This window comes from Notechis scutatus, chromosome 6 (genome assembly GCF_049901735.1).
Source record: "Notechis scutatus isolate UNSWTSFEM ecotype Mainland chromosome 6, rNotScu1.2, whole genome shotgun sequence".
In the NCBI taxonomy this organism is placed as follows: domain Eukaryota; kingdom Metazoa; phylum Chordata; class Lepidosauria; order Squamata; family Elapidae; genus Notechis; species Notechis scutatus.
This window is the reverse complement of record NC_142014.1, coordinates 31,963,916-31,991,823: the sequence shown is the minus strand read 5'-3', so window position 1 is coordinate 31,991,823 and position 27,908 is coordinate 31,963,916. Positions and strand designations below refer to the sequence as shown.

Genomic DNA, 27,908 nt, shown 5'->3' with positions numbered 1-27,908 from the left:
CAAATAGATAAACAGGTACCACTTTGGTGGGAAGGTAACAGCATTCTGTGCACCTTTGGCATGTAGCCACATGACCACGGAAATGGTCGTCAGCACTGGCTCCTTTGAGCAAGGAATGGCAATGAGCTTCGTGCCCTAGAGCCAGACCCAACCAGACAGGGAAGCCTTAGTATCTTTACCTTAGTAATTTGTTACTCTGTATTCCAAAGCTTCTGACTTGGTTAGAGAGAGATGGGCACGAGGCTTATCAAAACCGGGGTCCGATTAGAATTCTGTTTCTTTATGTATCAAATTTGGAAACCTGCCTATCTCGCGCACAGAGCGGCACAAAACTGTGTCTTTCCTGCCCTGAGTGGTTTTGCGCCTCTTGTTTTCAGGAGCAAATGATGCGGAAGAAACAGGCAATGCACCTGGACGCACGCTATGTCACGATGGTGGAAAACGCCTACTACTATTGTAACCCTCCCCCAGCGGAGAAAACGGTGAAAAAGAAGCGCCCCCCCCTCCAGGAATACATTCGGAAACTGCTCTATAAGGATCTCTCCAAAGTCACCACGGAGAAGGTGGTTCCTTGATTTTCTTCCTCTCTAGCCGGGATCAATTCCGAGAGCAATGAGCGTGAATGAATGAATGAATGAATGAATGAGTGAGTGAGTGAGTGAGTGAATAAATGAGTGAGTGAGTGAGTGAAGGATGAATGAATGAGTGAGTGAGTGAGTGAGTGAATGGATGAATGATTGAATGAATGAATGAATGCTTTATTGGCCAAGTGTGATTGGACACCCAAGGAATTTGCCTTTGGTACATTTGCTCTCAGTTACCTAAAAAGAAAAGATACATTTGTCAAGAATCATCAGGTACAACACTTAATGATAGTCAGAGGGTACTATAAGCAATCAAATCATACTAGGAAACAGTCAATAAAAATAATTAGGATACAAATGACAAAGTTACAATCCTACAGTCACAAGTGGGAGGGAATGGGTGATAAGGAGTGATGAGAAGATTAATAGTAATAGTAGTGTACACTTTGTAAATAGTTGAACAGTGTTGAGGGAATTATTTGTTTAGCAGAGTGATGGTGTTTGGAAAAAAATTCTCCTTGTGTCTAGTTGTTCTGGTGTGTTGTTTTGAGGGAAGGAGTTGAAACAGTTTATGTCTGGGATGTGAGGTGTCTGTAGATATTTTCACAGCCCTCTTTTTGACTCATGCAGGATACAGGTTTTCGATTGGGGGCAGGTTGGTAGTAACTGTGTTTTCTGCAGTCCTAATTCTCCTCTGAAGTCTGTGTCTGTCTTGCTGAGTTGCAGAACCAAACCAGACAGTTGTAGAGGTGCAGATGATAGATTCAATAATTCCTCTGTAGAACTGATTCTTTAACTTATTCGGAGGAATGGAATTGGCATGGCTGATATCAGGCAATTACACAGATTCACATTTTTATTTCTCACTGTTTTGCAATCCTTAAGGGATGTTGGCCCGTTCTGTAAACAAAGAACCAAGGTGGAAACGAGATACTTTAAAATTCAACAATGGCGGGCCTAAACGTTAAGCTTAAAATGACAATATTGAATCCATATTTGATTCAAAGATCAAATAATGTTTCTCAGGTTTCTTATAGGTAATTAAGTTCTCCTGCATAGTTTTTCTGCGTTAAGTTTAACAGGTATAGTCTCCAGAACAATGTGGTTAGTCAATGAATAGTTTAAATCAACCTTTCTTAAGCTGGTTCTGCAGTTAAGCTTGCAATTATCACTTAAAGTGCAACCATTTGGTAAGTGGGCTTGTTTGTTACATTTGTTTGTGGCAATTGTAGCACAGTTTCTCTTGTGGAAAATTCTTACCTGCCAAGCTGGTAGCAACCACTGTTTCATCACTTTTTTTTTTAAAGTGCTTTTCTGGAAAGGTTTTTGAATTTTTAGAATTATATTGGTTTGCTAGCAGGGTTTGCCTAGGGTACCTACAGATCTGGAATTTATACTGGTAACAGGTGACGAAGAGACTACGAGTATCAAAAACAGTGGTTGTTTGGGAATATTACTGAAAATTCTCAAACCTTAAACCTCCATTCAGCAGATGTTGGATGCACAAGACAAAATTTCACTTCAGACTTTACCCCGGAGAGATCAGGACCACTGATACAATTTACTTCATTTCTGACAATTTATAAATAATAAATATAACTTTACAAATACAAATAAATACAACATAAATAATTTCAGTTTATTTCGTCATGCAAGTCACAGCTTACTTTAGCTTGGGTTTAATGGATGCCTCTTTCTTTCAGAAATTCAATGAAATTAAAGTTTTATTCTTAACAATCAACTAACCGTATGTAGCCAACTTTTTAGAGAGAAAAAATGCTCTTGAATAATTTAAGGTTCTTTGAAATTTTGCTCAGGTCCTGAGACAAATGCGCAAACTGCCTTGGCATGACCATGAAGTGAAAGATTACGTGATATGCTGTATGATCAACATTTGGAATGTGAAATATAATAGCATTCACTGTGTAGCCAATCTTCTGGCAGGACTGGTCCTTTATCAAGAGGATGTTGGAATTCATGTCGTGGATGGAGTTCTAGAGGACATTCGATTAGGGATGGAGGTAAGCTTCTTTAAAAAATTGCTCCGACTATAAAAATAAAGCTGAAGTATCTTTACATTAAAAATCTTCTCCCTGGTGGCTCTCGTAGGTTAGGGGGAAAAATTGTTTTATTTTCACCAATTGTGATTTTACTTAGTGGGGTCCTTATTTGGAAGTTTACAATGAGACCCATTGCTTATAAACATATTCCAAACAGTCCAATTACATATAAACATAGGGGTATATAAACAGACAGCAAACTCCATTCCCTTCTAGTACTGATGATGTTCCCTAGTTGGGTTATGAAATGTCTGCAAGAAAATATCCAATATCCAAGCTCCGAGAGCCTCAAGGACCCTCTTCTTCTTCTTCTTCTTCTTCTTCTTCTTCTTCTTCTTCTTCTTCTTCTTCTTCTTCTTCTTCCTTCTTCTTCTTCTTCTTCTTCTTCTTCTCCTCCTCCTCTTCCTCCTCCTCCTCCTCCTCCTCCTCCTCCTCCTCCTCCTCCTCCTCCTCCTCCTCCTCCTCCTCCTTCCTCCTTCCTTCCCTCTTCCTCCTTCTTCCTCCTTCTTCCTCTTCCTCTTCCTCTTCCTCCTCCTCCCTTTCTACAAACCCCACTCCTTTCTAGAACTGATGATGTTCCCTAGTTGGGCCATGAAATGTCTGCAAGAAAATATCCAAGCTCAGAAAGCCTCAAGGATCCCATAGTATTCCTCCTCCTCCCTCCCTCCAGAAGGAGGATAGGTTAACTTTGTTTTTTTCCTCCTTCTTCCCACCTTTCCTTTGAAGGTTAATCAGCCTAAATTTAATCAGCGGAGGATCAGCAGTGCTAAGTTTCTGGGCGAGCTGTACAATTACAGAATGGTCGAATCGGCGGTCATCTTTCGGACTCTGTACTCATTCACGTTGTTCGGGGTGAACTCCGACGGCACGCCGAGTCTCCTGGACCCCCCCGAACACCTTTTCCGCATCCGGCTGGTCTGCACCATCCTGGACACCTGCGGGCAGTACTTCGACCGGGGATCCAGCAAGCGGAAACTCGACTGCTTCTTGGTCTACTTTCAGGTAGGGTAACCCCTCCAGCCTCACGATCTGCTTTACACGCCACACATTAGGCTGTCTCCCATGCTAAATACCGCATTTCCCCGAAAATAAGACCCTGACACGTGTGTGTGTGTGTGTGTGTGTGTGTGTGTAGCTATATATATGTTTTTGTAGATTTTCACAAGTACAGGTATGTAGGTCTAGGTATGTTTGGGTCTTTTCCCGTGTAAGATTACGGGAAATCTTACATGGGAAAAGACCCGAACAACCTAGAGCTATATATATCTATATACACTACATATCTATATATATATAGCTATATATATCTATAGCTATATATATACTGTAGGTAGGTAGGTAGGTAGGTAGGTAGGTAAATAGATAGATAGATAGATAGATAGATAGATAGATAGATAGATAGATAGATAGATAGATAGATATATATACCACCCAAAAAGGCACCAGGTCTTATTTTCGGGGGATGCTATCCACTGACTAACGTCACTTGTGCGCATATTCCCCGGCCTCCTTTTTGTTGTCTGAGGCCTTCAGCAACTTCTTCTTCTGCAGCCGGCGAGGCTTTCCTGAAGGCCTCTGCAGCTGATAATAGAACTTTGGATCGATCCAGAGCTTTGTTCTCAGCTCCAGAGGCCTTCAGGAAAACCTTGCCAGCCTTGCCAGCTGCAGAAGAAATGGGCCAGCCAGGTAGGTCTTGGGGTGTGTGAGGCCTGGCTACACCTGTCCACAGGTAAGTAGTAGGGCAGCTCCACATACACCCCATCCCCACCCTAGCTTAATATTTACCCCTCCACTCTGAAGTGGGCGGGATCTTAAGTAGGGTTTATTTTAGGGGTAGGACTTATATTGGGCACAGGTATTAAAAATCAAGCTAGGGCTTACTTAATAGTTCATTATTCTCACCATCAGAATCAGAGAAAGGGAAAGGGAAAATATTTTGCCCAGTTCTCACTCTTAACAAACAGCCACAGATAAGTTTGAGGTAGCCCATTGTTTTCTACAAGGTTTTTTGGAGCACTAGCTCGATACCCATGCTTCGCTATGAAACTATGTGGTCGGGCTTAGATTTTGGAGAGGAAAATGGGGGGGGGGGGGAACTCTGCTTCTGCCTACCAGCATCCATCAGTATTCATCTGGCTAGCATCTTGTCAATGTATGAGTGAGTTGAGGGCTGTTTGGAAACTGAAACAGTATTTGCTATGTGAGCAAGAAGGAGACAGCAAGGAGCCTGGGCATGGCTTAACTCAACTGTTCTGTACTAAAGCTGCTTGCTGCTGTGAAACTGAAACGGAAACTCCTCTCCTCTGCTTGTGTTTTGCATTTGGAAGAGATTTCTTTTCAGGTGGGAAGTAGAACTCCTTAGCATCAGAGCATGTTAATAATAATAATAATATAGGAAATATTCTAAATGCTCTGATGGTCATTTGGAAAAATCCTTTCTTAGTGAGCACCTAGAAGCCAAGAGGGCCCGATTTCACAACTGGAGAAGTTGGGTATTTACTTTGCGGTGAATTTTAATTTTTTCTCCCCCCATCCAGAGGTATGTTTGGTGGAAGAAAAGCCTGGATGTATGGACAAAGGACCACCTCTTCCCTATAGACATTGACTATATGATCAGCGATACGTTAGAACTTCTGAGACCGAAAATAAAACTCTGCAATTCTCTGGAAGAATCCATGAGGCAGGTACAAGAACTGGAAAGGGAATTCTTAATCAAACTAGGTAAGACTGCCACATCAAGGCCAGAGGGAGCCAAAATTCCCACTTTGGTCTATATTTGGTATCTTGTTAGCACTGTTTATAATTTTGAGATGTAAGTGGGTATGAATTTCCCCCCACTCTCTATTAAAAGGAGGGAGGAAATGCTTAATTGAAGCTAAAAAATAAGCTGCGGTGAAATTATCTGAATCTGGCAACGTACCCATTTAATAAATAATGGCCCTCAATCCAATTTCCTCTTCTTCATCATCAAGAAGATGTATATTCCACCACAGGTAGTCCTCGCCTTACAACAGTTCAATGAATGACCATTCAAAGTTACGATGAAAAAAAGGGACTTATGATTGTTTTTCACTCTTAATGACCATTGCTGCATTCCCACGATCATGTGATCAAAATTCAAGAGGCTTGGCAACTGTCTCATATTTATGACCGTTGCAGTTTCCTGGGGCAAAACTCACTGAACAGGTGTTTCACTTAGCAACAGAAAGTTTGAGCGCAATTGTGGTCGGTACATTGAGGAATTGTGGAAAAGGAACAGGATTAGGAAATGAGACTATAATAAATATTTTAGGGGACTCTCTCTCTTTACTTCGAATAAGCTTGAATCTCCAGAAACCAGCCAAGCCTTTAGGAATTTCCTTTGAGAAATCTTGAACTACCGAAGGAAAATTGTTCTACTTTTCCCCAAAAGAGCTGCTGGAGACCATTCATCTTGGCTTAATCCTCTGGAAGATTCTAGACTCCTTTAGAAAGCAGAGTTCATTCATTAGCATCGTGAAAACAACATGACGGTCCCCAGAAATCAGATTAAATCCATCTAGAATTCACCTTGGTATTTTGATTTTACTTTTATTTTATTATTTACAATGAGGAACTCCCTTCATAGAGGCTGGGAATACCGTTAGTCTAACAGGAAGGTAGAGAAGATTAGGATAATAACAAGGGTATGGTGTATAATAGATGATATTTCTATCGATTCTTCCACAATGCAGGAGGCAAAAGGATGGATTTAGAATAGAATAGCAGAATTGGAAGGGACCTTGGAGGTCTTCTAGTCCAACTCTTTGCTCAGGGAGGAAACCTTCTACCATTCCAGGCAAATGGTTATCCAATCTCTTCTTAAAAGCCTCCAGTTATGGAGCAGTCACAACTTTTGGAGACAACTCATTCCACTGGTTCATTGTTCTCGCTGTTAGAAAGTTTCTCCTTCATTCCAGGTTGCTTCTCTCCTTGATTAGTTTCCCTCCACTGCTTCTTGTCCTGCCCTCAGGTGCGTAATTTGAGTAACCAGAAGGCAAGTTGTGGCTGTAGATAAAAAAACAAATTCCCAATGATAACATTTTCTTTTTTGTTACCTATTCATTTGCCCTCTTCAAAAGCACACACCATATACTCAGTATGGCAGTGATTTCAACTTATGCAGCTTGGTGTAGCTCAGGGTATGTCCCATTGATGTCAACGCTGTAATTAAGCCAGATCATAATTTTTGGAATTTTTTAAAAAATGCCTGTCTTCATCACTGTTTTTACAACTGAAACCAGAGAATTTTCTTAGTCTCCACAGACTAAGGACAAGCAACTAGGAAAAAAAGTCACGGACAACTGCCGTGAGGCTGTTGATACGCTCCAAAGTGGCAAGGTACGACACAACGAACAGTGGAGGAATAATGGAATTTACAGAGAGGGTTAAATTAATTTCTTTTTTTTCCAGGGAAAAATAAAAAAAAACACCCTACATTTATATGGTTGTCTGAAAATCCATTATAGACTTTTTGTGTGAATTGGAAAAAGTGCACTTAGGATTTGTGATTTTGATTCTGGGGTAAAAACCGCTGGGTAACTAGGAAAAAAAGTGAGCTTTTTTTATAATCATCGAGTAAGAAATTATTTTGTAATTGTACTTAATATTTACCTCAAAGTAAATCAGAATTTTTCTTTCTTTCCTTCCTGCCTGTCTGCCTGCCTCTCTCCTTCCTCTTTTTTTCCTTCCTGTCCTCTCTCCCTTCCTCCCTCCCTCACTTCCTTTTTTCCCGTCCTCCCTTGTTCATTTGCTTCCTTCGTTCTTCTGTTTTGCTTGCTTGCTTGCTTTCTCTTTATTGGTCCATGTTTCATTTTTCTGCTTTTTGTAAAACTTTCAATTTAAACCCCTCCCCCATATTTGTTCCTTCTTCCATTCCCCCTGTTAGGTCTTATGAACGACAAAGACTCTAAGGATTCCATGACTGAAGGAGAGAACTTGGAGGAGGATGAGGACGAAGAGGAAGCTGGAGTAGAGATCGAAGAACAATCTGGAAATGAAAGCGAAATAAACGAGCCAGAAGAGGAGGTGATTTTCTCTGTTCTTAACTTTCTCAAATACAGCTTGGAAGAGTGGCTGATAGAGCTGTTGGTCAACTGCTCCCAATTCACAAACAAATACCTGTTATGCTTAAAGCCTACAACTCAACACAACTGAGGAGTCGTATTATAGATTTGGGCAAGCAAGGAAGAGCAGGCCATACTCATCCCCACCCAGGATTGGACAGGGGTTGGACTAGAAGACCTCATCCCCACCCAGGGTGTTCACACAGGATATAGCTTTAACCATATCCGATGATCGACTCTGCTCCCAGCTGTGATAATTTACTAAATAGAGTATTGTTGAAAGGTAGTTTCTGAAATACAATTAAGAATATCAATAATTTTGTGATTCTGTGATCCATTATACACAGATTTTATTAGAATCCCATACCTTCTGATTTTTCTGTCAGGAACAACTAGACTAGATAATTAAGTTTGGAATGAATTTTGAAATAGGTCTGGCACAATTGCCAAAATATTGTGAATGGAATAGAATAGAATATGAATTAGGAATAGAATAGAGAATAGAATAGAGAATGGAATGGAATGGAATGGAATAGAATAGAGAATAGAACAGAATAGAATACATACAATATAATACAAAATACAATACAATAACAGAGTTGGAAGGGACCTTGGAGGTCTTCTAGTCCAACCCCCTGCTTAGGCAGGAAACCCTATACCACTTCAGACAAATGGTTATCCAATCTCTTCTTAAAAACTTCCAGTGTTGGAGCATTTACAACTTCTAGAGGCAAGTCATTCCACTGGTTGATTGTTCTCACCGTCAGGAAATTTCTTCTTAGTTGTAATAGTTCTTAGATTAAGTTCAGCAAAGCTTGTGCACAAAAGCTTTGAGGATGATAATTGGCATAACTCACCCTAAGATGAGACTTTGGGCTGTACATTCAATCTCTTGATCTTTTCAGGAGGGGTCGGAGAATGATGATGATGAAGGAGAAGAGGAAGAGGAAGAAAATACCGATTATCTTACTGACTCTAATAAGGAGAACGAAACGGATGAAGAGAACACGGTATATTTTTTTCTTTAAAAGAAGACAATGCTTAGTGCTCAAATAGACTGCATACAAAATTAGTTTTGGGAGGAAAAACCAATTTCCTTTAGTCTCTTATAAACATGAAAAAAAAAACACCTGCAAACACATAATATCTTATCAATAGTTTTAGAGTGAGAACATCTATATAGGTAAATAGAGTGCCATAATAGAATATAACTCTTTATTGGCCAAGTGTGATCAGACACACAAGGAATTTGTTTTTAGTGCATATGCTCTCAGTGTACATAAGAAAAAAAGTGCATTAATCAAGAATCATAATAGAACACTTCGTGATAGTCATAGGTTACTAATAAGAAATCAAATCATGCTAGGAAACAAAACAATATAAATTGTAAAGATACAAGCAACACAATTATAGTCATAAGTGGGAGGCAATAGGTAATAGGAAGGATGAGAAGAAGAATAGTAATACAGTCTTAGTAAATAGTTTAACAATGTTATGGGAATGAGTTTATTTAGCAGAGTAATGGCATGGGGAAAAAATCATTAATAGTCATTAATCTCCAGGCAAACTGAGCTCAGGAAGCAGAGGAAGAAAAATCTGGGAGAGAGAAAGGTCGAATAAACTCTTTTATCTTGACCTGATTTGTTGCCCCCATCTTAGAATGGCTGGTGCTGTTTTCCCCTTGAAAGTTACCTGCGAGAGATTGCTCGGAAGAATAAAAAGAAAGGAGCAGGGCTTTAAGCAGAATTAGTCACGTTGCTTTAAAAGGACCCGGCTGTAGAAGATGCGACGTTTGTGTGTCACTTATGCTACAGATCAAAAGGAAGGGCTGTCTCGAAACAGCCAGTGGAATGGTGGATGTGTTTCTAATGCTTTCTGGTACAAACTGTTCTTCAAAGCAGGAAGGGGCAGCTTGTCCCAAGTCTCAGAGGAGACAGCTGGATCTAAAGAATTAAATTGCATTGGGATATAAAAGAGTTCTGCAGATTTAACTCAGATGTTATCCAGGGCTGCTGGGTGCTCTTGCTTGACAATTATAGAATAATTAAGTTGGAAGGGACCTTGGAGGTCTTCTAGTCCAACCCCTGCTCAAGCAGGAGACCCTATTCCATTTCAGACAAATAGTTGTCCAGTCTTTTCTTCAAAACCTCCAGTGAAGGGAGGAAGGAAGGAAGGAAGAATACTAGCATAACAGAATAACAGAGTTGGAAGAGACCTTGGAGGTCTTCTAGTCCAAACCCCCTGCTCAAGCAGGAGACTTGATACCATTCCAGACAGGTGGCTGTCCATTCTCTTCTTAAAAGCCTCCAGTGGTGGGGAGGGAGGGAAGGAAGAAAGGAAAGGAAGGCAGGAAGGAAGGAAGACAGCATAACAGAACAACAGAGTTGGAAGGGACCTTGGAGGTCTGCTAGTCCAACCCTCTGCTCAAGCAGGAGATTCTATACCATTCCAGACAAGAGATTGTCCAGTCTCTTCTTAAAAACCTCCAGTGATGGAGCAGCCACAACTTCTGGAGGGAAGCGGTTAATTGTTCTCACTGTCACGAAATTTAGTTCCAGGTTGCTTCTCTCCTTGATGAGTTTCCATCCTTCTTGTTCTGCCTTCAGGTGCTTTGGGGAAAAGGTGGAACACCCCCCCCCCCAGGTAAAAACAAGTGGAGCATCAGCACAATGACTTCTGAGTCACCGTCATGTAGCTAACAATTGGGGATTTCAGCAGAACAAAATGTATTCAGGGTGTGCATTCTTACAGAAGGCAGAGTATTATGCTTCCCTGAATTGGATTTTTTTAAAAAAATTATAGTCTAACACTGGAAATGAAATCCATGATCTGGATGGCCGAGAATCTCCATAAGACAGCCAGGTTCTTTATGGGAGAAATCCAATCTGTTGGCCTTTTCCACTTGGCAGAAAATATACAGCAACCAAAAAAAAACCCATCATGGTGCTAATTTCTTTTTTCATCTTTTTATATATATTTATCAGGAAGTAATGATTAAAGGAGGTGGTCTGAAACGGGTCCCCTGCGCCGAAGATGAAGATTTTATTCAGGCGTTGGATAAAATGATGCTGGAAAATTTACAGGTACGGATTGATTTTTAATACAATCGTGCAAAAGTGTTGCGTGTCAGGATTCCGGCCATTACCCCCAATTAAATCATGAGTCTCGAGCCAAACTTCCAAAACTTCAAAAGGATTTATTGGGAGTTAACATGTCCAGGACTGCCTGGGTGCAGCCGACTGAGGCACATCATTCCTTGTCACCCTTGACCCTGGTTTTCCCCCCCACCCCTTGGGTGTGTCATAAATCATATTTTCCAATGAGACACATCCATAGCCCAGAGTCATCAATCATGTTCTCCAGTTAAGAGATTTGTTCAGCAGAAACTTCCGCCACCTAGTTACTATCTTTGAATAACTATTGATGGAATGCACTTTCGGTTTGCAAGCTGTCACACTGCTCTTTCAACCCCTTTCCCCCACTCCCTTTCAGTTGGCAACTCTAAAAAGACCAGAGAAATTTTTTGTGAGTTGACACTACGAGTTTCACAAAACTCCCTTTTTCTTGAAACGACGGTGGAATGGTTCCAATCTTTTGAAACTTGGCTGTGGTCATTAAGTTGGAGGAATACAGATGCAGATAATTCTCGGCATATTACCACAAGTTTCTGATGCTAATTCATGTAGCGAGTTTTGCCTCATTTTACGACCTCCCTTGACACAGTCGTTAAGTGAATCCCTGTAGTTTTTTTTAAGCGAGTCTCCCAGTCGTTAAGTGAATCTGGCTTCCTCGTCGACTTTGCTCATCGGAAGGTCGCAAAAGGGGATCATGGGACACAGCGACCATCGTAAATACGAGTCAGTGACCAAGCGTCCGGATTTTGTTCACGGGAATTGTCATAAGTGTGAAATGCCATCCTAAGTCTCTTTTTCCAGTGCCGTTGTAACTTCGAACGGTCACTAAATGAATTGTAAGGCGATTTACAATTGGCAAGGAGGAGTGGAAGCCCACCCCTCTTAGAAGTGGCCAGGTTTGAAAAAACCCTAAACAGAATGGAGGACAAAAGAGCTTTGAGCCGAATGCTGTGTCCTCTTCCATCCTGATTAGTTTACTTTACTTTATTGTCATTGCACCTCGTATAATGAAATTAAATGCCATCTTCTGTGTACATTATGACTATGAAAATAAACACAAACACACCTCCTTCACTTTCTATGCAATTGAATTGAAAACCCCTGATATTGCATTAACATTGCACACTATATGGTAGAGTTCAAAAGAGCTACTGCCCTGGGATATAGAAGCTGTTTTTCAGCCCATTTGTCCTATTGTTTTTTATTGTCCTGTAATGTCTGCCAGATGGCAATAGTTCAAAAAAAGGATTCCCAGGATGAGATGGATCTTTGAGGATGTTTTGGACTTTCTTAAGGCAGCGGGAGCTATAAAGCTCTTCCAAAGAGGGGAGAGGGCAACCCATGATCCTCTTGGCCAGGGGTAGGGAAACTTGGCTCTTTTATCACTTATGGACTTCAACTCCCACAATTCCTGAGTGAACCATAAAAGGTACCCCATCCCTGGCCTACTGGTTTTTCAGTTGTGGGGGAAATCAATGTTTGACTTGAATGGGACTGTTTAATATGCAAATGTAGGACATTTTATGGCTCACTCAGGAATTCTGGGAGTTGAAGTCCATAAGTGATAAAAGAGCCAAGTTTCCCTACCCCTGGTATAGCACATTGCATCTGACCCTCAGTGTATGGTGCCAAGGCTGGCTGTGTAGCCATCGATGCTTGGAAGAAAGTGTTGCTTTGTGTGGGTCTACTGTATAGAGAGGGCAGGAGAGTTTCCCTGCCCCTGCTCTGGGCAATGACCTTAACCCTCTGGAGTGCTTTCCCATCTGCCCCAGTGCAATTGGCAAAACATACAGAGGTGCAGGAAGTTAAGATACCCTCTCTGGTGCAGCGGTAGAAGGTCACCAGCAGTTTTCCGTTCAGTTGTTGTTTTCTGAGAAGTCTCAGGTAGTAAAATCTCTGCTGGGCCCTTTTGACCAGGGCTGCAATGTGGGCATCCCAGGTCAGGTCCTCTTTTAGGGTAACACCCAGAAACTTAAAACTGGCCACTTGCTCCACTTGGTCTCCCTTGGTAAGCAAGGGCTGGATGTCTGATGTGTTCCTTCTATAGTCCACTATCAGCTCCTTGGTCTTGTTGGTGTTGAGGACCAAGTTGTTGTTCTCCACACCTCTTCTCTTGCCTTCCAGGCGTTTTCATTGGGTCTCTTTGTCTTTTCTCCCCCCCCCCTCCCCTTGCAGCAGAGAAGTGGCGAGTCGGTGAAAGTACACCAGTTGGACGTGGCCATCCCTCTGCACCTTAAGAGCCAGCTGAAGAAGGGGCCTCCCCTTGGGGGTGGGGAGGGGGAGTCTGAATCCGGAGACACCATGCCGTTCGTCATGCTGACCCGGAAAGGCAACAAACAGCAGGTAAGGATACGCCTGGTGGCACAGGCGGCCCCTTTTCTTCCCTGAAATTTCAGGGATAATAATTGCATGGTTTTGAGGAGCAGTCCTTGGTGCTCTCTGAGCTGAGTGGTTTCCTTGCAGACATTTCATTCCCCAAACTAGGTGACATCATCAGGGCTAGAAGGGAGGGAGGGTAGCAGGAAGAGGAAGAAGAGGAGGAGGAGATCTGCGGGGTCCTCTCTGAGCTTGGTGGTTTTCTTGCAGAACTTTCTTGCAGAAGTTACCTACTATCATTCTGGCTGTCCAGGCTCTTCTTGGAAATCTCTCCTAGCTTGGCTGTTTTCTTGCAGACATTTCATTACCTAAACTAGGTAACAACATTGGTACTGATGATGTTATGTAGTTGGGTAATGACAATAAAACAACCAAGAGAGCACCAAGAACCATTCACCCCTCCTCTTCCTCTTCTTCCTCCTCCTCCTCCTCCTCCTCCCTCCTCCTCCTCCTCCTCCTCCTCCTCCTCCTCCTCCTCCTCCTCCTCCTCCTCCTCCTCCTCCTCCTCCTAGTCCCACTCCCTTGCTAGCACTGATGATGTTACCTAGTTGGGTCACGAAACGTCTGCAAGGAAACAACCAAGCTCAGAGAGCTCCCAGAACCCTTCAGTCCTCCTCCTCTTGCTCCTCCTCCTCCTTCTCCCCCTCTTTTCTAGCACTGATAGTGTTATGTAGTTGCGTTATAAAATGTCTACAAGAAAACCACCAAGCTCAGAGAGCACCAAGGACTCCCCATTTCAATCCCGAGCTACAAATATTCTTCTTTATCAATACTTAATATTGTAGTTTTTTGGACAACAAGAAAACGGTGGCCTATTTGTCTCCCCGCCATTCACAGTTTTCCAGTGGAGTGGTGGTAATTTTATTTACATCTGACATTTATTGGGGTTAACTTCCAAAAGAATTATTTTGGGGAATGGGGGAGGACAGCAGATATCGATTGCTTTTCCCAGATGAGACTCCTTTTCATGTAATTAGGTGGAATTAAAGAGGCTGAGTTTTTGTACTCTTTTGTACTCACACATTCCAATTTCCCCCCCTTCTTTTTATGACCCTTAATTCGAAGTAAAGTCAGGGCGACGGAATGGAGCCGAGCATTTACTGGCCGGATGCCCTTCCTGATGCCTAGGTGGAGTTCACAGCAGATATTTTCTCTCTCCACCCTGATCTGCCGCTGGCTAGGATTGAACTACACCCCTAGACCACCACTCCACTGTTCACACATCCCAAATACGGTTCTCAAAATGCCCTGGACCTGTAACAGGCCAAGCCATGGTGCCAGTGACAGGATAATTCCCTTCCCTGGCCCTGCAAGGCGACGTTTAGTCAGGAACGCCTTCCTTTCTTGGGATTCTTAAACCGGCTTCTGCTCTTTCAGTTTAAAATCCTAAACGTGCCGATGTCTTCTCAACTGGCCGCCAATCACTGGAACCAGCAGCAGGCCGAACAGGAAGAGCGCATGCGGATGAAAAAGTTAACCTTGGACATCAACGAGCGGCAGGAACAGGAGGACTATCAAGGTAGGGCTAAGGGGGGGCTACTCTTCAAAGCTTTATACCTGTGATGGCAAACCTATGGCACACCTGCCACAGGTGCCGCGCAGAGCCCTCTCTGCGGGCACGCCAGCTGGACCCCTAGCCCGGCTCCACCGCGCATGCGTGCGGCCCTCCAACCGGCCAGCTGTTTTTCGGGTTTCTGCCAGGCATGCGTGGAGGGTGGGGTGCATGCGAGGGAGGCATATGTGTGTGTGGGTCCATGTGTGTGTGTGCGGGGTCCCTCCGGGCTCCGTTGGGCCTGGAAAGCCGCCTGCACCAACCTGGAAGCCAAGATGGGGTATGCTCCCCCCTGCGCCCCATTTTGGGCCCGGAAAGCTTCTTGTACCAACCTGGAAGCCAAAACGGACATGGGGGGGGGCAGGGGGCATGCATGGGGGAGGGGCACTCGCATTGTATTTTTGGTTGCGCGCCCGCATGTTTGAGCCCTCGGCACCAAAAAGGTTAGCCATCACTGCTTTATACCGTTAGTCCTCGGCTTGCAACCCTTCATTTAGTGACAGTTCAAAATTACAACGGAGAAAGCAACAGCCTGTCCTTGCGCTGGAAACAGATTCTTGGTCATGATTGTTTCACCCGACGCCGAGATCTTTTTTGTCCTCTCCCCACCCTGAATATTGCAAATTTCTGCCCGAGAAGTCTTTCATTCGTTCATTCGTTTTCATCAAATTCGTTCATTCATTGAGGGACTTGCAGGGTTTTTGATGCTTTCCAGAAATGTCTCTTTTTAATTTAGACTGGACGGTGCTCTCCGTCACCCTTCAATTTATTTATTTTTTTTAAAAATAACCCAAGTTGTCATCTGCAGAAATGATGCAATCCTTGGCTCAGCGGCCAGCTCCAGCAAATACGAACCGAGAACGGCGACCTCGGTACCAGCATCCTAAGGGAGCCCCTAATGCCGATCTCATCTTTAAAACTGGTGGAAGGTAAGGATCCAGGACGGGGGGGTCAAACTCAAGGCCCACGGGGATGATCCAGCCCACAGGGTGCTTAGATCCAGCCTATGGGGCAGCCCTGGAAACAGCGAAGGACCGGCCCACGGGGTCTCTGCCAGCAAAAAAATGGAGCTTGGGAGGGACGCACGCCGCAGAGGGTTGCAGGAGGCCGTTGTGGCCAAAAACGGAGTTTGAGAGCCAGTTTTCACTGGCAGAGCGCTTGAGCCCCCACAAGCGCCCCTGACACGAGTGTTGTTGAGCTGGCCATACCCACCCCAGGCCCCCAAGGTCCCAACACAACCCTGATGCGGCCCTCAATGAAATTGAGTTTGACACCCGTCATCCAGGGAATAACGTATTATTCCGTGGTTTTCAATTTTTTGCACCGCTCCTGATTTCAGAATGGAGACGTAGTTTTTAAAGGGATATAGTATCCTTGAGCAAGACTTTGCACACCAGAACTCACAAAGAGTTTTGATTTATTAGGAATGGTCATATTGGCATAGCTGGGGAAAACTGAAGGCCCCAAAGGTTTTCTCCACCAAAATCAAAACCCAAAGTTCTTGTCCCCCGTCCCCCCCCCTCACATGCCCATCACATGGTCCAATCAGGTCCCAGTCCCATCTCCAGGCTTTTGGTCCACACCTTTTCAACACCTGGTGGAGCATCCTTGGCTCCCACGTGAAAGAACGTTATTTTGGCTGCATATCCCCCAGCTATCTCTGCCTCCCCCTCCTGTTCCCCCAGCTCCCCCCGGCCTCATGTGGCAGCCCTGAAGTTGTCCCCCAAATGGGTTTGTTCTGACCCAGTGTGATGACACAAAAATAACCAAGTCACAAAAATAAAGTTCCTTTAATGCTTCCAACTTGGTCCCAATGTCCAATTATCCTCAGCTGGAAATCAAATTCTTAAAGAAAATAGTTTACGAAGGGAGTAAATGTAGTCTGCACCCAAAATAAAGTTAATTCAAAATAAAAAACCAAACACAAACTACACTGAAGGAATTACTGTGGCAGACATGGATGATTAATTGCAGACTTCTAGCAGATAACGCAGCCACTACAGTTGGGAGGAAGCCAAAACACAGATAAGCTCCGACTAGAATAAAACACGCTTTGCTTTCAGCACTGGGCCATGTGCAGTTTGTCCTTTTAAACAGTCCTCACAGCTGCAGCCCATGAAGGGGATCAGGGCCCCTTCCTTCCCCGTAGACCATGCCATTTATGTTTCTCACTTATCCGTTCTTCCCTGCGTGCCCTAGGATGAAGAGGGGATGGGCCTGGGTCTTCCTCTGACTGCCCAACTGGCCTCTGCCCTTCCCCAGCCTCCTCCACAACCTCCGAAGCCATGCTTCCACTCCCTGTTGGCTGTTCCTCCTCTCCCTCAGAGTCAGACTCCAACAGGGGCATGATACCCAGCCTTAGCAGAAACAAGAAATAGACTCCTTTTCCCGAAAACCCCTCTTTATTTATCTCCTGTGAATTAATGGCATTCCCCGCCATAGTCCTTCAAAGATGTTAACTGCCATAACAGACTTTATCAGTTCCTTGCGATAATTGCCAGGCCGTGAGCTCCCAGTGGTAAAGTTGCAAATTAAGTTCTAGAAAGCAGTCTCTGTGGCATGAAACAGGATGAGCAAATCTTCAGAACTCCGAACTGTGGTCTCCTACAACCACCAGTCCCCTTTCCTTCTATTTATTCCCCAGCCAGGGAAGGGCCATTCAGCATCCATGTGTGCTTTGCTTCCCGAGTCGACTCCTTGACCTCCGTTGTTCCCCTCTCCTAACAGCTCTGTGCATATGTGCATCTGGAACAGGCCCCAGCTGTTCTTCCTCCCCACTTATCTCATCCTCCAAAGGCAGCTGCTTCTCCGGTGGCTGGGAAATGGCTCTTTCTCTGCGTCCGACACAGAGCATCCATCAGAGCCTTCCCCCAGACTCCAGCACTGGCCCAACGTCCTCCCCAACCTCCTCATTGTGTGAGTCTGCTGCCGGCAGAGCTGGCAGGCCACAACAGGGTTCAGGGCTGACACCAGGAGTTGTACCACCTCGTACGCTCAATGAAATACATATCTGCCCGCTGTCCTTCTGACCTTTTTTTCCTCCTTGTCCCTCCCAGGAGACGTTGATCCAGCCGCAAGAGTCATCTCACATCAGGTCCCGTATCTCCAAGGTTGTGGATTAGTGGAGTTCTCCAGCAATTAAACCGAGAGCAGCGGACACATCTGAGCATGTCAAGTCTTAAAAAGAGAGTTGAGCGATGGGCAGGCTGGGGGCCGTAGAGCAGGATGCACCAGCCTCTTATTAAAACAAAACAAAAACAAAACAAAAACAGAAAATAGTGGAAGCTTCCAGTCATGGCCTGTCAAAACCAAACCAACCAACAACAGCAAAAGCATCTTGAAACCGTGTGCTGCAAGGGTTAACCTTTTCATGAGAACAGAATAAATGAGATGGTTAACTTGACCGGTGGAGCAGTTCAGTTACAACTTAAAATAAGAGCAACTTTTTTAAAAAAAGAAATAAGACGGATTAACGCTGGAACAGAGAGACACAGTTTTGGTGGCTAAGTCTGGGGCAGGGGGGGAGAATTAAGAATAAGAATAGTCAGTAAGAAACTTAGAAGCGGCGTTTTCACGGAACGACGCGTGGCGGAGTGTCAGGAGATAGTGCTTTCTTTGGGAGGGATGCAGGCCTGCTCTAGAGGAGTCCTAAAACAAGGACTGGTAAAGCCCCCACACACCACCCAGGAGAAGCAAAGCAGCAACAGTTTTACCAAAATGTGGGATATTTTCCTTAGAAGGCGGTGATCTGAGCGGAAAGCACGGTCTGTTCCAGGTGGCGTGGGAGGGTGAGCAAGAGAGTTGAAGGAACCAGGAAACAAGGAAGTGGGATGTTCTCCAGAAGGTTGCAGGTAGATGGGAAGAGGGGAGTGGGGGAGAGAGAGAAAGAGGGGAGAGAGCATTGACCAAAAGTTGCTTCAAAACAGCCTGACACCAGCGAAGGGTCTTGAAAAGAGGAGCTCATTTAAAGCATCATTGAAAAACCAAAATGTGCCAGTCAGCACGACAGACAGATGCCAGGAAGTGGAGCTGAATGTTCTGTTGACTTTCATGGGTTGATACGCCTCTGTGTCTACATATTTAAAAAAAAAATGAAGAAAAAAAAAAGGAAAAAAAATAATAGTTGGCAGAAAAGTAGAGTTTTTATTTTTCTAAATTGAGATAAAATGTTTTTCTCCAGTCAGTTTTTTCTTTTGACAATCTTCGTTTGTTAGTTATAGTTGTTTGGGGGTGAGGGTGGGGGCGATATTTTTTTCTTTCTTTCCATTGGCTTTCATGTAGCGCGTAGGACATTCGGTTGAAGGACACATCCGTAGGCTCTTCGGATTTTTCGTTCGTTTCCGTTTTCCTCGCCTCTTTGGAATTCTTTTGACCGCTGTTGAGTTCTTTGCATGTAAACTTTTTTTTTTTTAAAAAAAAGAGATTGTACAACTTGTAACATTTCACATGCGCCGTCAGCAACAACGCCACACACCCGATCTTCACCAGCTTCTGAAATCTGATCTTTGCCGATGCTGCAATAAAGTGTTATATAATTTAGAACGGCCTTTTTGTCTTTCTGGGTCCCCTTTGGGGGTGGGGCGAGTGCCTTGGATTGCGTCGAACGACGGCGATTTCTTTGGAAGCAAAATTCCTGCACTCGGATATATTTCAAGCCAAGTCTCCTATCTTCCCATTCGCCTCTTGCAAAATTCATGGGGTGGGGGGGAACTGTTGCCTGGGATAAGTCAACACGAAGGGCCCAGCTACATATTTTACCGCATTTTATGCACCACCCTGAGGTAACTTTGTACGAGTTGGGTATGTTTATGTACGTATTATCCCGATCGAAAAAGTCTGGGGAGCGTATGAGCACTACTGGGTGGTGCCTCTGAAAACATCTGCCATTATTCTGTAGAGATTCTCCGTCCTCCAGGTCCTGGTTGTCCCAAAGGTGCTTTTTTTCAGAAGGCAATTGGACTTTCTTGTTTTTGCTTTTGAAGATGTTTCGCTTCTCATCCAAGAAGCTTCTGACTGGATGGTGGGGAATGGAAGGATTGATACTCCTTGCAGCCAGCTGGTCATTTGCATCCTTTTAGAGGGTTGTTGAGGCCACTTGGAGGTTTATCTGTGTCCTCAGTTGTCCCAGATGACAATTGCTGTTTCAAGAGGCAACTGGACTTTCTGGTTTTTCTTTGAAGACTTTCATTTCTCATCCCAGAAGCTACTTCAGTTCTGGCTGGATGGTGGGGAATTGAAGGATTTATACTCCTTGCAGACAGCTGGTCATTTGCATCCTTTTTAGAGGGACGTTGAGGCCACTTGGAGGTTTGTCTGTGTCCTCAGGGTCACCTGAGTGGCGCTTCTGGTTCCTATAGTCTGCAATTTTTTTCCCTCTGGAAATCCATTCTTTACTCCCACACCATTCGAAGGGGGAACATCCCAAATTGTATAGCTAAAAGTCTGTAGGGATTCTCAGCCATCTAGGTCAAGATTGTCCCAGAGGTGCTTTTTCAGGAGGCAACTGGACTTTTTGTCTTTGAAGGCGTTTCTCATCCCAGAAGCTTCTGACTGGATGGTGGGGAATGGAAGGATTGATACTCCTTGCAGCCAGCTGGTCATTTGCATCCTTTTAGAGGGTCATTGAGTCCACTTGGAGGTTTATCTGTGTCCTCAGAATCACCTGAGTGGTACAAATGGTTCCTGCCATTATTCTGCCATTATTTGCTGCTGCTTTTCCAGGTCTTGGCACCCGCAAACCCTTCTGCTCATTGTACATGGGCTGTGTTTGGAACTTGCTTTGGAGAAAACCCTACATGCAACCCTTCATTTGGAGGTGACCCTGAGCAAAGAGGCCAGTTACGAGCCAGCCAAGCGCCATGGGTTGCCAAGGCCAAGTTCATGGAGACAGCTTGGAATAACATCTTGCATGTTATGATGCATTAGCTGGCTTAAAGGAAAGGGAAATATATCAGCCAAGCTCAGTTCTGGGCAGTACTACAGCCTGCTTTTAATACAGGTTGCTTGGGATTTGCAGAAGCTGGAAAAGCCGGGTGTTCCTGAAGGGAAGGGACTTGGCAGTCCTGCAGTGGTGGTATGCTACCGGTTCAGCGTGGTTTGATCAAACCGGTAGTGAAAATCACTATCAGTTCAGACGAATCAGTAATAAAATAACCTGTTCTGACCGAGGCTTCGTAAATCATAATTAATCACAAACTTGTTTTAAAAGCAAAACTTATTTTATTGCAACACTGGGAATTGTTTTCATTCCTAGCTGGAATTAAGCTCAAACAGTCCCCCAAGATAAGCACACATCTTGCAGTTCTGTGAACTGCTGCCAAAAACAGAAGTATCAAATGAACTAGAAAAGAAACCAACTGAAATACAAGAAAAAAAACAACCAAAGCACACAGAGCTTCAAGGGGGACTTGGAACCGATCAAATGACTTTGCTTCCTGCAAACTTCCTGACCTTTATCCCTTATGGGAGGGGCCATCATCTCCCAGCCTCACTCCCCAGTTGCCCCTTCTGTTTCAGCTGCTCTCGCCTTCTAGCAACTCTGCGCATACGCGCACTGGCAACAGGCTCCCCTTGTTCCTCTTCCTCACTGCTGCCAGATTCCAAAGACTCCAGAGGCAGCACCCCACTCCCAGATTGTCTTGGCCCCATCTCTGCATCGGACACAGGTCCCTCATCCGAGTCCTCTCCAAACTCCCAGACTGATCCCCGTTCTTCCCCACTGTCCGATTCCTCTGCCATCTGCATCGGCTGCCAGCGAACCACAACATAACCTACCGGTTCCTCCGACGATCAACTGAGAGGATAAAAGAAGCGACAAGCCGTATGGGTCGGTGGAAGGGTAACTCCTAACTTTTCATTTCTTCATCCTCTCGGCTGATAGGCGCATTGGGACACACACACATGTGCGTTAGGGGCATGCACTTGCACACACACACACACACACACACGATCACCCACCGAACCAGTAGCGAACAAGGTAGGAACCCACTACTGAAATCCTGGCCTTTGTCATCTGGCAAGGAGAATCCCAGGATCAATTTGTCTCATGGCCATGCTGGATTAAATTCAATAAGCTACGCCCGAAGGCCAGATAAATCTGATCAGACTACTCTAATTCAGGCAAGAAGGACGGTCCTGAACAGTTCTTTCCATTCGCTGAAAACGACATTTGTTCATTTTTTTAAATTTAATAAAGCCACTTTTCCAATTCTCAAATGACAGCACCAAAGTTCCCCCGCATTTGTTTTAACAGGAAAAGGCTTATAAAATCCAGCTCACGTCACTCTCTCTCTTGGCCTCCACTGTCAATTCTGGAAATAAAAGCCTTGATGCTGCCTCTCTGCCTCCCTTTGTTAAAAATTTCTCTCGTACCTTTGTACCTCATTGCTTCAGAGAGACAATTCCACCAATTCAGTGAGAATAGCTTTGCAAATGTCGCAGGAACCCTGCAGCATAAAGTTGATCAGGGAATTGGTAGCTGCCAAGTAATCCTACAGCTTGGAAAGCCTCCCTAAAACAGAGGGAAACTTAAGTTCAGCTACAGCATGGCATGGTTACTAGAAGCAGTTCTGATTGGAATGCCTAATAGGAATGATTTACTAAAAGGAAAGATTATGTAAAAAAAAAAGTTGTTGAGACTCTGGAAAGAGTGCAGAGAAGAGCAACAAAGATGATTAGAGGGCTGGAGGTTAAAACATCTGAAGAACAGTTGCAGGAATTGCGTATATCTGGTTTAATGAAAAGGACAAGGCGGGGGGGGCATGATAGCATCTTTCAATATTTGAGGGGCTGCCACAAAGGAGGGATCAACCTATTCTCCAAAGAATCAGGGGAAAGACAAGAAAAAATAGATGGAAACTAATCAAGAAGAGAAGTAACCTAGAACTAAGAAATTTCCTGACAGTGAGACAATTAATCAGTGAAACAATTTGCATCCAGAAGTTGTGGTGGCTCCAACACTGGAGGCTTTTAAGAAGAGATTGGACAACCATTTGTCTGGAATGGTATAGGGCAGTGGTGGCTAACCTTTTTGGGCTCCTGTGCCAAAAATTGTGCGCGTGCTTGGATGCTCGCGCTCATGCGCCAGCACCCAGAAGGCAATGCGCGCCTCCCCTACGCTCCTGACGCATGTGCACGCAATCCCCCCACCCACCCACCCACACCTGTCTCCCGATTACCTGCACTGTGTTTCACAGCTGATTTTGGGCTGGTTTGAGGCCTTTTTTTCGGCCTCGCAGAGGCTTGAGGAAGGGTTCTGCAGGCTTCTGCAGGCTTTGGAGGCTGAAAACTAGGCCTGTTTCATCACTTCTGGTATTTCCGGTAAAACAGGAAATGAGGGAACGGGCCTAGTTTTTGGCCTGCAAAAGCCTTCCTCAAGCCTCTGGGAGGCTGAAAAAGGCCTCAAACAGGCTAAAAATCAACTGTGAGATATGCACATGCGCAGTGAGGTAAGTTTGCCTGCAGCTCACGTGCCGGCATAAATGGTTCTGCATGGCACCTTGGCACGTGTGTCATAGGTTCGCCATCACGGGTGTAGAGTTTCCTGCCCGAGCAGGGGCTGGACTAGAAGACCTCCAAGGTCCTTTCCAACTCTATTGTTCTGTATTCTAGACCCATTTAAGTAGTGTAAGATTTCAGGATGAATCTGATGTACTGCAGCTGCTGAAAGTTTATTACTTTTAATTATATTTACTGGTCCAAAAAAGAAAGAAAGAAAAAGAAAATTATTTAACATATTGCCAGACTCTTGAATTTTGTGTGTGGACAGCAGGGATTAATCACACATGTTATATAAAGATTGGGGCACAGATTACTGTGAACTGCCCAATTTATGAAAAAAAGAGAAAAGGCACAGTCTGATCACAAGACCCATGCTTTCACATTTAGCTTCTTGAAATAGGACTTAAAAGCGGCTTCTCTGTGATAAATGAATTTAGATTGGGAGTGGAGATAGCAACTGTTCGCTTTCAATTTTCTACACCTTATGGGAGGCCTTTTGTTTCAAGGAAAAAAGGGAAAGAACTCTGCAAATTGGTAAATTAGTGTTTTTCACACTCTCACTCTCCCTGGTTATTTGCCACGAAAAATAGCTGTGATAGGAGCATTTGCTGGGCATGAAGTTAATTGTCATTGCTGGAAATCAGTACAGCTTCTGTTACAGCGCTGGAACATTTCTGGACCTACATTCTTTAATCTTAGGATGCATCCAGAATGACAGAGTTGGAAGGGACCTTGGAGGTCTTCTAGTCCAACTCCCTGCTCAGGCAGCAGACCCTAAACCATTTCAGACAGGTGGCTGTCCAGTCTCTTCTTGAAAGCTTCCAGTGATGGAGAAGGAAGGGAAGGAAGGAAGGAAGGAAGGAAGGAAGGAAGGAAGGAAGGAAGGAAGGAAGAAAAGGAAGGAAGAGAAGGAAGGAAGGAAGGAAAGGGAAGGAAGGAAGAAGGAAGGAAGAGAAGGGAAGGAAGAGGGAAGGAAGGAAGGACGGAAGGAAGGAAGAGGGCAGGAAGGAAGGAAAGGAATGAAGGAAGAGAAGGAAGGAAGAGAGGGAGGAAGGAAGGAAGGAAGGAAGGAAGGAGGGAAGGAAGGAAGAGGAAGGGAGAAAGAGGAGGAAGGAAGGGAAGGAAGGAAGGAAGAGGAAGGAAGAAAGAGGGAAGGGAGAAAGAGGGGAGGAAGGAAGGAAGGAAGGAAGGAAGAAAGGAAAGATGGAAGGAAGGAAGAGGGAAGGAAGGAAAGGAAGGAAGGAAGGAGGAAGGAAGGAAAGAAGGAAGGAAGGAAGGAAGAGGGAAGGAAGAAAGAGGGAAGGGAGAAAGAGGGAGGAAGGAAGGAAGGAAGGAAGGAAGGGAAAGAGGAAGGAAGGAAGAGGAAGGAAGGAAAGGAAGGAAGAAAGGAAGGAAGATGGAAGGAAGGATGAAAGGAAAGAAGGAAAGGAAGGAAGGAAGAGGGAAGGAAGGAAGAGGGAAGGGAGAAAGAGGGGAGGAAGGAAGGGAAGGAAGGAAGGAAAGAGGGAAGGAAGGAAGGAAAACCAGATTCTCTTTCACCGTCTAGCCGCCAGGGGGCAGCCTGAATGGAGGAAATGATTAGCCAGATACTATTTCTCTGTATCTGAAATTCAGAATATGGAGGTGGGGGGAATAAGAGACCTGGACAATGGTTTTAAAGCTAAAACTCTGATATTTCTTCTTCCCTTTTTCTCCCTTCTATTGTATTCTAATTTTTCTCCCTTTCTCTTTCCCCACCCCCACGTATTATTGTGTTTCATAGTTCTTCCACTGCATCCCCTCCAAAGTTCTTTAATTCCCGAAGGCAGAAAAGGTGAATTAAGGCAATTAGTTCCTGCTAACGACATTAAGACGAAGACAAGCCCTTTAAGGCAGGGGTCGCCAACCTTTTGGACCTCAGGGACCACCAAACTCATAATTTTAAATCCCACGGACCACCAATATGAATTTTGACTGACGGTGGCTTGCTGACATTGGTGGGAGAGAAAGAGAGATAGAGAGAGATCTGATCTAACTTCGGAGGGCTGGTGGTGCGTCTCTGTCCCCCCTCCCTTCTGTCCCCCCCTCTCTCTCCTTTCCTCTCTCCCTCTCTCTCCCCCTCTCTCTCTCTCCTTCTCTCCCTTCCTCTCCCTCTCTCCCTCCCTTTCCTCTCTCCCTCTCTCTCCCCCTCTCCCTCCCTCTCTCCTCTCTCCCCCTTCTTCCCTCCCCTCTCCCTCCTTCCCTCTCTCCCCCTCTCTCCCTCCCTCCCTCTCCCTCTCTCTCTCCCCCCTCTCCCCTCCCTCTCTCCCTCCCCTCTCCTCTTCTCTTCTCTCACACACATACACCCTCCAGGGCAGCCACATTCCTAACCAGCTTTTCAGCTCCATTCTCAGGGGGAGACAATATTCTGCAATTGGTAGGAAAACAAGATGGGGGATTTTCCTGCAGACTTTTCTGTAGATTTTCCCAGGGTCTCTGCAGACAGTGAAAATCCCCCACCACATTTTCTTACCGATCAATCCTTCTTTATTTGGGTACCGTCTCCAGCTCTGTTCACAGGAGCTCCGTTTACAGGAGAACGGAGCTGGAAAGCAGGTTAGTGGGGTGGGAAATGGGGATTTTCCACATTCCTTCCCCTGCCAAGCCCGCCAAGCCACGCCCACCAAGCCACACCCACAGAACCAATAGTAAAAAAATTTGAATCCCATCATTGACTTCTTCTGGGAAAGCAACCGTTACCTGTTTTGTTTTGCGACCGTGTTACAAGGAATGTTGCCTGACTTGTGCTAACTCGAGGGTTGAGTTCCAGATGGCCTGGCACAGTTCATTGGGTTGATGGCAAACGCCCCACCACCACCACCCAACGCCTGTTTGAATGCTCGGTTCTGGGGCAGAAACACCCTTTCTCTCCCATGATTGCCCTCCACCATGGACACCAGTAGGGCTTCTTCACAAGTTTGTAGTTGGAAGAATGAAAAGCCTTCACTGTTTCATCAAGGAAGGAAAGGGAAGGAAGGAGGGAGGGGAAGGCAGGCAGAAAGGTAAGAAGAGTGAAGGAAGGAAAGAAAGGTGGAAGAAGGGAAGGAAGGAAGGAGAATGAGGGAAGGCACCAACTAAGGAAAGGGGGAAGAAGGAAGGGAAGGAAGAAGGGAAGGAAGGAGGAAGAAGGGAAGGAAGGAAGGAGGAAGAAGGGAAGGAAGGAGAATGAGGGGAAGGCACCAACTAAGGAAGGGGGAAGAAGGAAGGAAGGAAGAAGGGAAGGAAGGAGGGAGAAGGGAAGGAAGGAGAATGAGGGGAAGGCACCAACTAAGGAAAGGGGGAAGAAGGAAGGGAAGGAAGAAGGGAAGGAAGGAGGAAGAAGGGAAGGAAGGAAGGAGAGTGAGGGAAGGCACCAATTAAGGAAAGGGAAAAGAAGGAAGGAAAGAAGGGAAGGAAGGAGGAAGAAGGGAAGGAAGGAAGGAGAGTGAGGGAAAGGCAGGGAGTCACCAACTAAGGAAAGACTGGAAAGAAAGGAAGGAAAGGGAAGAAGGAAAGGAAGGAATGGAAGGAAGGAGAATAAGGGAAAGGCAGGCAGGAAGGTAAGGGGAAAGAAAGGAAGGAAGGGAAGAAGGAAAGGAAGGAATGGAAGGAAGGAAGGAAGGAGAATAAGGGAAAGGCAGGCAGGAAGGTAAGGGGAAAGAAGGAAGGAAAGAAAGAAGGAAGAGGGAAGGAAGAATGAGGGGAAGGCAGGCAGGCAGGAAGGGAAGGGGAGAGAAGGAAGGAAGAGAAAGAAGACAGGCAGAAAGGTGAGGGGAAAAAGGGAGGAAGGAAAGAAGGGAGGAAGGGAAGGAAGGAAGGAGAACAAGGAGAAAGGCAGGCAGGAAGGTGAGGGGAAAGAAGAAAGCCGGGGAGAAGGGAGGAAGGGAAGGGAGGAAGGAGAGCAAGGAGAAAGGCAGGCAAACAAGCAAAAAGGAAGGAAGGAAGGAAGAAAGGAGAGTGAAGGGAAGATAGGCAGGCAAGCAGGCAGGAAAGAAGGAAGGAAGGTGTGAGGGGAAGGCATGGAAGGCTCAGCTTATCACTGCTCAGCCAGTGAATTTTTACGCAAAATGACCACCGACTACTAAAAGAGAGAGAGAGAGGAGGAGGAGGACTGCCTTCCCAGTAGTAGGTGGACGATGGGCTTGTGTGTCTTCTCCTGGAGGCACGGCCCACAGTCCATTCTCACGCCGGCACAAGCAGCCCCAAAGCTCTTTGCAAAGAGATGCGTAATTCATGTTTCTCCTTCTGTCTTCAGTTCCGCCCTTCTTTCCCACAGGTAGAGAGAGGCCCAGTTTCTCCCTTGGGGGGTGGGTGATGGTGCATGGGACAGGTGAGCAGGAAGTTAAGGCAAATTTTTAATTTTTCTTTTTTTTTTGCAATCCTTTCCCCAGATTGCTTCGTTCACACTGCAAAATAAGAAAGAAAGAAAAAAAACCTGGCACCCGACTGATAAAACATTTAGCTACTCAAGTTAACTAGCACCAGAGGCAGCAGAAGCATCAAATTAAGCCTGATTAATGTCACTTGAAAGCCCAGTGGGATTCATTCTCTAGGTCCACTTTAAGTGATTCATTGCCCAGATAAATAAACAATTAGAGAAAGAAGGTTAGCTGACAATAGCT

The 27,908-nt window shown here is 45.0% G+C and overlaps 1 protein-coding gene across 2 annotated transcripts in view; it reads left to right on the top strand.

Annotated features, from left to right (window-relative positions):
• The window catches only part of UPF2 (UPF2 regulator of nonsense mediated mRNA decay), a 44,706-nt gene extending 25,374 nt beyond the window's left edge, over positions 1-19,332 (top strand). For both annotated transcript variants that reach the window (XM_087967878.1, XM_026667853.2), the window contains 11 exons: positions 378-563; positions 2,402-2,605; positions 3,371-3,646; positions 5,182-5,365; positions 7,551-7,690; positions 8,634-8,738; positions 10,713-10,811; positions 13,038-13,205; positions 14,616-14,757; positions 15,599-15,719; positions 17,847-19,332. In XM_087967878.1, the coding sequence (XP_087824004.1) occupies positions 378-563; positions 2,402-2,605; positions 3,371-3,646; positions 5,182-5,365; positions 7,551-7,690; positions 8,634-8,738; positions 10,713-10,811; positions 13,038-13,205; positions 14,616-14,757; positions 15,599-15,719; positions 17,847-17,856 (1,635 nt within the window). In that variant the 3' untranslated portion in view covers positions 17,857-19,332. The remainder of the gene's footprint in view (positions 1-377; positions 564-2,401; positions 2,606-3,370; positions 3,647-5,181; positions 5,366-7,550; positions 7,691-8,633; positions 8,739-10,712; positions 10,812-13,037; positions 13,206-14,615; positions 14,758-15,598; positions 15,720-17,846) is intronic.
• The last annotated feature ends 8,576 nt before the right edge of the window (positions 19,333-27,908 follow it).